The sequence below is a fragment of the Oncorhynchus tshawytscha genome, linkage group LG31, assembly GCF_018296145.1.
Source record: "Oncorhynchus tshawytscha isolate Ot180627B linkage group LG31, Otsh_v2.0, whole genome shotgun sequence".
NCBI lineage: Eukaryota > Metazoa > Chordata > Actinopteri > Salmoniformes > Salmonidae > Oncorhynchus > Oncorhynchus tshawytscha.
In genome coordinates, this window is record NC_056459.1 from 10,840,160 (window position 1) to 10,850,860 (window position 10,701).

A 10,701-nucleotide genomic window follows, 5' to 3' on the forward strand; every position below is an offset into this window, starting at 1 on the left:
TCCTCGGCGCAGTGAAACCGAACCCTATCTACTTTTTGAAAAACGTTTTAAAGAGCCAATCATATTCGTTCGTGTATTTCTTATTAACCAATAGTAGACGCCAAGGCCTCCATCGAGGGTGGGCTCCCTCTGAACGATGCACACACGGTTAGAGTGATCCATAACTCTGTTGTCATGTTTTCCTGCCATGATGGAGAGTCATATTATTTATTCTAAAAGAATATTCTGAAATTAACAGATTTATGCATTTGTGATATTTTTTGTATTAATTTATAGACGTCACGATGGGTAGCCTGTGTAGAGAAATCGTCACTCTTCAACTCGGGCACTATTCAAACTTCGTTGGCACACATTGGTGGAATTTACAGGTTGATACGCGCTAAAGTTAGCGGTTTCTGCATATAACATATGCATGTGTTCTAAAAGTTGTAGTGGGCAAGCTAGCTATCTAGCTACTATTTTAGTTAAGAACTGGTGCAGTACGTGGTTAAGTTAGTTGGTTAGCTAGCCACTACTATTCTGACATAACTAGCTACTGTTACTGTAGTTAGCTAGCATGACCCTAGTTATCGTACATTCAAACTGAAATAGCCAGGCTAACAATGCGGTGAAGAGTGGTGTTTTGGTGCACAGAGGGTGAGAGGTGCAGCAAAAGGGAGTGAGGCTAGGGTGTGGTCCTCATTTTACTGCAACAACCATCGACAGAAATTGCACAGCCAGCTAACGTTATACCGCTAGGGCAAAAGTAACTAGATAAAATAATCCATGTATTGTAGCTAGCTAGGTAACAACGAGGAAAAAACACAGGAGTCAATTATGAAACTCAGAAAAAATACATGCTTTAAAGTTAGAGATAGCTAGCCTGCTAACTATGTCTTTGCTGTGAGGGTGTAGGCAGAGATGGTTTATTTATGGTGTAGGGACCTTTTGTTTTAGTGTGGTCTGTCTGTCTTCATAAACATTGTCAATTGGTGCTCAGAGCACCTCCATTTGCAGCATGGAAGGTGACACATTGAATTACCATTTGTCTTTGTATGAGTTGACACAGTATACATAACATATAATTTGCCTTAAAATATTTGCTATGTATGTACATCTTGACTGCATCTTATGCCACTATTAAGATACATTTTCTTCTCTTTCCCTCCCTGTCCTTCTGTTTGTATTGCATCAGGATGCCTCGCTGACCTATGACCCAGATGCACCCCCAGGCGAGCTCCAGAATGATGTTCTCTTCAGAGAGGGGCAAACCTTTGGGGGTCATATTACCTACACCCCTCGCCTGATCGCTATGGACCTCAAAGGTAACCAACCCATGGTAACCCGCAGTGCGTCATTCATAAGGGCAACACGTTGCTGAAATGTTCTGAAGCACTTAACCGCTTCCTTGAAATTTCACACAGATGTTTTGCTGAATGTCACTTAGAGGTCACAGATTGAGTAAACATGACATGTTGAAGGTTTTACAGAGTTTGCCACAATTACAGTGTACATCTTTAGGTTTGACGGTGACAAATGGACAATGCATGTCATTGGAGTAAGGATAGCTACTGTGGCTACAGGGGTAGATATAGATTGAACAACCAGGTTGGCTATATTTAAATACTGAATCACCATCCTCTGTGTCCATTGCCATTATATAGGTAGCCTTCAGACACTGAGACAGGAGGGGAGCCTCTATGAGACTGGGAAGGATCCCACTGCTATCACATGGTAAGTGTGTGTGCGTGCATTTGTCTGTCTGTGTGTTTCTCCCAAACCTTGTTTATGTGTATGACGTAAATTACTTCTCTTTGCAGGGAGGGCAATGTAATGGTGCACAAAGAGAGCCTGCCAACAAAGAACTCCTTCCTCCTAGACCTGGACAAGCTAGACGTGAGTATGACACAAACACCATGTATATTACTTCTCTCCCTTTAAACCCAAAGAATGAAGGCTTTTTAAATAGGATAGTCCAAAAACAACTTCTAGCCTTTAACCCTTTAAGCCGGGTGTACACTAATCGATTTTTGGCCCCGATTTGGCTGTCCCATACAAGTTTTTGAGAACGGAGACAAAATCCCCATGTTGCCTATTTGGAGTGCACGGCCATCACCGACGCTCATTTAACGTGAGCGTGTCAGAGATGCTACCAGTCCCGTCTGTGAGCAGTCCCAGACGTTGTGATATTTTCAAAAGTTTGATTTTTATCAGCACAAAATCTGGAATGCTCTTGTAATGTAAGATGTGCAACGTCAAGTTTTGAGAACGGTGAGCAGCAATAGCCAATGAGAGCTCGCCAGTGAGATGGCAATGTTATTTTGCATCACCCAGAATGTGTAGAGTCGCGTAGGAGCAATGAGTACTACTAGTATGCCTTTGTACTTGGCTTTAACCAAAGCAAATGTGCCAAATCGTTACAGCTCTGAAGTTCACAAGCAATGTTTTTCAATTCAACATGTTGTCTAGAAATGTCAACTCTTTATGGCAAGCGTGAATATCTGACTGAAAACGTTTGAGGCTGCTTTGAGCCACAGCTCGTTCTAGCTACACAATCTAATCACATCATTGTTTTTTCGCAAGACAGTATGGTGGTATGGAGAATCTTCATGACCAAGTGAAGAATCTTGTAGTGTGTGACAACCCATCTGTGCCAGATCATTGAGCGTGCGCACCACTACGTTGGCAAGACAAAAACATACAGGAAATACGGTAATTTAATGTGAGAGGCTCAACGACGTTAGGATTTTGAAAGTTGTGTAGTGTACACCCGGCATTAGCCCGATTGCATGTCTGAAGGAACCAGATAGGTGTAAGCAATATTGCCGAAACTCGCTGAAGCCTGTTGAAAGGCTAGGTAGAGCTGTCACCATATTACTTACACCTGCCCAATACTTGCAGTTATTCATTCACCGAAGGGTTTGGGCCCAGGGCAAGGAAATTGGAGTTGTTCTTGGACCAGGCATAAGTCGTGTTCGAAAAGGCTCTCATTCAAGTGTCTGGTTATGACAGTTGTTTTTATGTTCAGAAGGGGGAGATATTGGCTGAGGTTGATTTTGACCCAACTCCAGTGCCTCACTGTTCAGGTAAGGTCTTCTTTTTAACTTCTTAGGGCTGAAATCCTGTTAACGGGATCGATATGACAACAGCCAGTGAAAGTGCATGGCGCCAAATTCAAAACAACAGAAATCTCATAATTAAAATTCCTCCAACATACAAATATTTTATACCATTTTAAAGATAATCTTGTTGTTAATCCCACCACAGTGTCCAATTTCAAATAGGCTTCACAGCGAAAGCACCACAAACGATTATGTTAGGTCAGAGCCAAGTCACAAAAACACACACAGCCATTTTTCTAGCCAAAGAGTGTAGTCACAAAAATCAGAAATGGAGAGAGAATTAATCACTAACCTTTGATCTTCATCAGATGACACTCATAGGACTTCATGTTACACAATACATGTATGTTTTGTTCGATAAAGAAATCTCAGTATACATTGGCACGTTATGTTCAGTAGTTCCAAAAACATCTGGTGATTTTGCAGAGCGCCACATCAATTTACAGAAATACTCATTATAAATGTTGATGAAAATACAAGTGTTATGCATGGAATTAAAAATATACTTCTCCTTAATGCAACCGCTGTGTCAGATTTAAAAAAAGATTTACGGAAAAAGCAAACCATGCAATCTGAGTACGGAGCTCAGATAACAAATGCATATATCCGCCATGTTGGAGTCAACAGAAGTCAGAAATAACATTACAAATATTCACTTATCTTTGATGATCTTCATCAGAATGCACTCCCAGGAATCCCAGTTCCACAATAAATTTTGCTTTGTTCGATAATGTCCATCATTTATGTCCAAATAGCTACTTTTGTTAGCGCGTTTGGTAAACAAATCCAAATTCACGAAGCGTGTTCACTAGTTGCAGACGAAATGTCAAAAAGTTCCGTTACAGTCCATAGAAACATGTCAAACGATGTATGGAATCAATCTTTAGCATGTTTTTAACATATAACTTCAATAATGTTCCAAACAGAGAATTCTTTTGTCTTCAGAAAAGCAAAGGAACGGGCGCTACCTCTCATGTGACTGAGCTCATGGCTGCTGGCAGACATCTGACTTATTCCCCTCTCATTCGGCCCCACTTCACAGTAGAAGCCTCAAACAAGTTTCTAAAGACGGTTGACATCTAGTGGAAGCCTTAGGAAGTGCAACATGACCGATATCCCACTGTGTCTTCGTTAAGGGCTGAGTTGAAAATCGACCAACCTCAGATTTACCACTTCCGGGTTGGATTTTTTCTCAGGTTTTTGCCTGCCATATGAGTTCTGTTATACTCACATACATCATTCAAACCGTTTTAGAAACTTCAGAGTGTTTTCTATCCAATACTACTAATAGTATGCATATATTAGCAACTGCGACTGAGGAGCAAGCAGTTTACTCTGGGCACCTCTGGGCACCTTATTCATCCAAGCTACTCAATACTGCCCCCAGCCATAAGAAGTTTTAAAGTATATTTTCCAAGATGACATTTAATCAATATTTAACATGATTTATAAGTTAGCAAACTATTGTGTGTGTGTGAACCTGTATGACCAGAAATGGGCTAAAAGAGGATCAGACCGAGAAACAAGCCGCTCTCGGTCACTCACACACATTTCCTTTTCATCGATCCGTGTTTCCCGAGTAGGGACTTTAGCCATGGAGACGGTGAACAGCCGCTTGGAGCGCGCTCAGAAGGGCTATCGACTGGAGGGCAGTGTGAGGGTATGGTCGGACTTCTTGAGGATCCACCTGCACCCCCGCACAATCTCTGTCATCCACGAGTACAACCATGACGGGTGAGAGCATCACCATAGGCACATGCAGTCAAATAGTAACAGCCAAAGATGCAGTTCTCCGTATCTCATTCCCAACCCAAAAAATGAAATCTTTACCCCGGGTTCGTATCCTATATCCAACCCCAACCCCCTCTTTATTTTACTGTCTTTTTTTATTCTTTACATATTTTAAACCAAATAGTTTGTTTTAATAAAAGTCAAGTTGAAGATGACAAGAAAAGGTTAACTATGATGGACCCTTGACCAACCAAAAACCTGAACTGGAAACTGAAAAGAGGGCATGAGGCCCTGAGCTGTCCCTACCAGTTCCAAAGTTTGGTTGATGAGTTGTTGAACAGATATGAACCTGAAAAATGATTAAGGTCACACACTACAGTACATTACCGTCCTATTATGTGGCTAGGTCGACTCCCAATTATTTCACACGGAGTGCGTTTCCCACACGCTACAGCAGAACTATCTTGGATTTCTCAGGAAAATGACTTTGTTTTGGCATTTGTGTTCTACAGGGAGGCCCACCGCCTGGAAACGTTTGGCCAGGGGGAGGCTCTGCTTCAGGGCTCAGTGCTGGAGGATCTGGAGGACAGACTACACTTCTTCATAGAGGAATGTGACTACCTACAGGTAACGTGACTCTCCAATAGGGGTTATCACAAACCCTGCTCCTGGAAAACTACATGTCTCGAATATCAAAAATATCCATATATCCATCCAAACATACTTTGTTCATTCTAAAGGCCCCATTCTGTACAATCACTCCTCGAATGGCTGAGTTAATCTGTTTGTCATCTCTCCTTTCTCTTTCTCCTGCTCTTCCTTCTGCCATCCCCCTCCCTCCCTCCCAGGGGTTCCAGGTGCTCTGTGACCTGGCTGATGGCTTCTCTGGCCTGGGTTCAAAGGTCACCGAGATGCTGCAGGACTCCTATGGGGGACGGGGCATCCTTACCTGGGGGCTCGCACCTGTTAGTCACCCAGACACAGTGAGTGACAAGAGGGAGGTTTTTGGCAGTGTGTTTTCAGGCAGTTCATCAGTAAGCACTGTTTTATTCAACAGTGTCATGTTCATTAGGGCACTCAATGGACAATTAGCATTTCTTATTGGCCAAGTCCAGATAGTCCCTCCCTGTTTGTCAGTTTTCTTCCGTTTGGTGCCTAATGAGCATGACCCAGGTGTTCTTGCCATGTAATTCATTGCCATGGGTTTTATTCGCTGTAAAATTGCAGATAGAAATGTATTTCAGAGTTCAGCTGAGATCTGTGATTTTGTTTTTATTTCACAATTTGCTACTGATTTAATGACTGGTTTTGTCCGTATCTCATAGTAATTGTGTTTCATGCACAGCTATTGTGCTGTGAATAAAGTCCTATGACATTGTTCTTCTGTTGCTTTCCTCAGACCCCGATGAAGGAGCTCTACCACCTGTTGAACTACTCCTTAGGCATGGTCCACATGGCCAATAACAGCTCGTTCTTCTGCCCTTTGACCCTGAAGGGCGGGCTGGGCAGACGGCCCGCCCAACCCCCCTCCTTCCCCCACCTCAACTACGACGTGAGTCAGACAGACGCCACCCTCTTTTCCCATCTATCATCTGTCTATTCCCACATTTTGGTAGTCATTTATTAATTATTTCGCTGAAAATATATAGACTAAATTGAGCTGTAGTGTAAATGACTGAAATTGCTCTCCCCCACCATTGCTTGAGAGGATGCTATAACAGTTGTTTTTAGCATGCCAACCCTAAGATGTCCTACAACCCCAGAAATGAATGTGTGTGTGTTTCTCTGTCTATTCCAATCACTCTGTCTTTTCGGTCTCCTCCAGCCCTCACTGTGGTACCACTCCAGCTCTGTGCTGGCTCTGGCCCTGGACTCCCTTACTGTCCCTTACAGGCTGAGGCACAACAGCACCCCCATGTGGGAGTTTGCAGACGCACTGGCAGTGTCCGGGAGAAAGGTGAGAGCTGGGTGCTTTCTTTGAATCCATTACCGCTCCATTAAATCAAGCTATTTACATTGCTAACCCTACTGCTATCTCTTATGTCCGATTTTTCTTTCCTTTCCAATGAGACTAACCTGGTTAAATAAATAACCTGTGAAAGGTCTGAAAGGTTTAGACAGGAATGACTAAAATAACAGCTCAAGCTAGACTGCAGCTCTGGTTGGCTTCAGTTATCACCCTCAAATAACATTTAGAAGGGAATGTCCAGGGCACAAGATAATCATTATGTCTTCCCCACAGCCTACTATACATTTAACAGATTTACAGTGTGTGAGAGACCAGGGTCATATTGATTAGTGGTCACACAACAAACAAAAAAACCCATTTGAAAACATTTCTTGTTGGCCAAGTCTGTGTAGTTCCTCCCTGTTTCAGTCTGTTTTCTTCTGTTTGGTTGGTGCCTGATGACGGCCCGCCCAATTTTTTATTTTTTTATTACTATAGTCTATTTGGTAAGTATTTTCTTAACTCTTCTTGAACTGCACTGTTGGTTAAGGGCTTGTAAGTAAGCATTTCACGGTAAGGTCTACACTTGCTGTATTCGGCGCATGTGACATAAAGTTTGATTTGATTTAATGAACATGTGTTTTTCCTCAGGTGGTGGCTGCGTACGGAGCCCTCCCCTTTCCGATGATGCAGGGGTGCTCTCTCCCCGACGCCCTAGGTGACTGCGTGGATGTGTTGCCGTGGAAACCCCTATCGGCTTGCCCCGAGCTGGGCGATGGCCACTGCTTCGGCCAATCAGTGACCCTCAAGGGTTTAGAGGGGCAGAGTCTGGTCAGGTGAGACAAAACATGGCTGTTATGTTTAGAGGTTGACCGATTAATCGGAATTGCCGATTTCAAGTTTTCATAACAATCGGAAATCTGTATTTTTGGATGCCAATTTGGCCGATTTTAAACGTTGCTCTGGTGTTAATGTGCATTGCTGTAACGTTGCGGCCCCATCTGCAGCCAGCTGAGACCAGGGATGCAGCCGCCCACCCAGCTGCATAGCCTTGACTGTGGGGAAGAGGTGCTAGCCTCCTACATCAATGCTCACTACCCCGCTACGCCTTTGTGAGTGTCATTCCTGCATACACAATAGCACCCATTTTCTCACACACACTTACACTCATGCACTGACAATGGCACACACTCACATAGGCAGGCTTCGAGACATGGCCACATACACATGGACGGATTCAACAAACACACACACGACTGTAGTAGTTTGATAGACCACACCAAACCAATCCTGCTGTTTAAATCATGAAAATCACAATTGACCATTTCCTCATTCTCCCTGTGCAGTTCGGTCCAGCTTGTATCCAGCCCCAGTAAGCTGACCCCGCCCTTCCCACAGATATTCAGCCAATCCTTGGGTCCACAGGGCTTTCTGCAGAGTCAAGCCCCTCCCCCCAAAAGTGAGTAAATCTAATCCTAATGTTTCTCTGACATTTCTGGTCCATTTATCTAACTGCGCTTTCTTCTTTCAAGTTATTTTCAAAGTTTGTCTGTTTGTCTCTCTCTGACTCAGTCTGTTTCTGTTATCAAGTTTTATTAGTCATATGATCAGGATACACATGGTATACACCATCCAATGAAATGCTTGCTTGCACGTTCCTTCTCGGCAATGCAACAACAATAATAAAATATAAGAATACGAACATAAAGTAAATGACTCAGTAGAATATATCATTTTTGAAGAAGTATAATATAGGAAGGCATGATTTTTTTTGTATCTGGGAAGGGGGGGGATTAGGGGGCAAGTGTTTTTAAATTGTGCAGTATTAATAAATAGTAATAGTAAAAGCCATTTCATCTGGCTACACAAGTGATTGTATATGCATATTCTACCCTTCCTCGCTCACTCCCTGTCACTTTAGATCCCTGCCTCAGAATCCCTAAATAAGTCTATTCTATTTTCATGCCTCACTATGCTTGTATCCAACAGTCTCTCATTATTGTCAGGTCTATACCTCTCACCTTATCTCCCTCTTCCTATCCTCTCTTCCACAGAGCGGTCCTGTGCGGTCTCCTCCCTCCCCGTGCTCACCTCCCTGCAGTCTTCCCCGGCCCTGGGCCCGTGGCTGTCGGAGCTGCACCGCGGTGCCAGCACCCTGGACCCCCGCCGCATCGCCCCCAGCTTCCTCTCCCAGGGGCCTGAGCTGACTGACTTCCAGGAGTCCCTGGAGCAACTCCACCTCCTGGCCCGCTGTTACCGCAACGATAGCGGAGGCATGATGTGCTCCTCCTCGGAAGAGGACGACGATGATTGATTGACTGACAACTGCTGAACCGCAAGAGTCATTTTCTGTTTCCCGCATTGTTAGTCCAGAATGATTTTTGCGCACTCCATACCATCTGAATAGATGGGTCTCAATTGACATTGACTAGTATTGACAGACCCACCCATCCACATTGTATATTCTTCTCTGTGGATCTGATCGCATTCATAAAGACACAGTGAGACTTGATAAGGATTGTGAATTCTGGTTGGAAAGAATGCTGTTTATTTTTCTTTTTTACCATTTATTTAACCAGGTGGGCCAGTTGAGAACAAGTTCTCATTTACTACTGAGATGGCGACAGAGAACGGTTATGGTAAAAGATTGAGGTTTTAACTGACAAAAGATATTTGGACTGTGAAACTCAGTCATTAAATCAAGGAGAGACAAAATAAGAGGATAGAAGGAAAGGTCAATGAAGGGAGAATGTTGGTTGGTGATATGTTGGAGCAGCTAGTGAAGTTAATTTGCCACATGCACAGGACACAAAAGGTGTAAAACAGTACTGTCTAATTCTAACCTTGCGAGCTATTTGACAACAATGCAGTGATGATAATAATATAGAATACTTTTTTTTTAAACACAAGAACTACGATGTGAGTTAAAGAAACGAGAGAATGCAAGTACTGTATATATGTGTATCTGCAAATGTGCTTTATACAACTGTCCAGTTACTGTCAATAGTTTCCCAAATTAAGATAACATAGGTCATGGTAGATTTCTGCTAGAATCTGTGGCAGGGAGGAAATTAAAGGTGCAGTAATCTTTTATATCGTTTTTCTGTCCTTGCCACTAGATGGCAACATTGAAGCTATGGCCAAAAAATTAGCGGAATGCTAAGAAAGAGCTGTTATCTTTATCAAGCCCTTGCAACAAGGAGATGGATTACATTACGCATCCATTTCTGTCAAAAGTTCAAATCATTTGAAAAATGATAAAATATACAAAAGTTGCATGGCTGGCCCCTAGGCACATATATGGTAGATGCTTTGCCTACAGCTTGAAACTATCTTCTTAGTGTGTCTATTTGTGAGAATCAGGTTGGCTGTAGCCTTTGACAAATACAGAATTATGCCAACACACCCATAGCTCATTAAGCGGGAAGCTGACCAGAGGCTGTTAACCGACAATTTCCCCTATCATTCTATGACACGAAGTCAAAAGAAGATAACAAACTTGAGGTTTTCAGAAACAGAGAATTAGATGTCTGAAGTCTGTCTTCTTCCAGACAGCTTAGATCTCTTATTCTTTCACGGACCATTGTGAACATGAACTCCTCCAGCAACTCTAGCTTGGACTCCACCTCCCCGGATTCGGGCCGCCTGATTTCGAGCACCGTCCTGGGGTTGTGCTGTGCGCTGGGCCTCCCTGGTAACATAGGTGTCCTGGTGGTCATCCTGCACCGCACGTCCCGACGCCCCAACTTCACCCTGTGCCTCATGCTGAACCTGGCTTCCTCCGACATCCTGTGCCTGGCCACGGTGCCCGTGTGGATCTATACTCACCGGCAAGGCTGGACTCTGGGCCGTGCTGCATGCAAGTTAGCCACCTTCCTGCTCTACCTCAGCCTGTATGCTAACGTGCTAACGGTTACTCTA

The 10,701-nt window shown here is 43.5% G+C and overlaps 2 protein-coding genes across 3 annotated transcripts in view; both read left to right on the forward strand.

Moving 5' to 3' along the window:
• The first annotated feature begins 76 nt into the window (after positions 1-76).
• On the forward strand, positions 77-9,873 carry msto1 (misato mitochondrial distribution and morphology regulator 1). Of its 2 annotated transcripts, none has more exons than XM_024395707.2 (14): positions 77-147; positions 1,175-1,304; positions 1,644-1,713; positions 1,800-1,875; positions 3,008-3,065; positions 4,685-4,835; positions 5,345-5,459; positions 5,681-5,815; positions 6,232-6,384; positions 6,658-6,789; positions 7,432-7,616; positions 7,788-7,892; positions 8,127-8,239; positions 8,835-9,873. In XM_024395707.2, exons 2-14 carry the CDS (start codon positions 1,292-1,294, stop codon positions 9,092-9,094), a joined length of 1,566 nt encoding a protein of 521 aa, XP_024251475.1. In that variant the 5' UTR covers positions 77-147; positions 1,175-1,291; the 3' UTR covers positions 9,095-9,873. The 2 variants fall into 2 exon arrangements, with proteins under 2 accessions (XP_024251475.1, XP_024251474.1); XM_024395706.1 differs by lacking the exon at positions 77-147 and adding an exon at positions 154-368.
• Positions 9,874-10,371: 498 nt separating this feature from the next.
• Positions 10,372-10,701, forward strand: part of LOC112229721 (leukotriene B4 receptor 1-like) — an 876-nt gene continuing 546 nt past the window's right edge. The window contains exon 1 of the mRNA XM_024395708.2: positions 10,372-10,701. This exon is cut by the window's right edge and continues 546 nt beyond it. Coding sequence (XP_024251476.1) covers positions 10,372-10,701 — 330 coding nt within the window.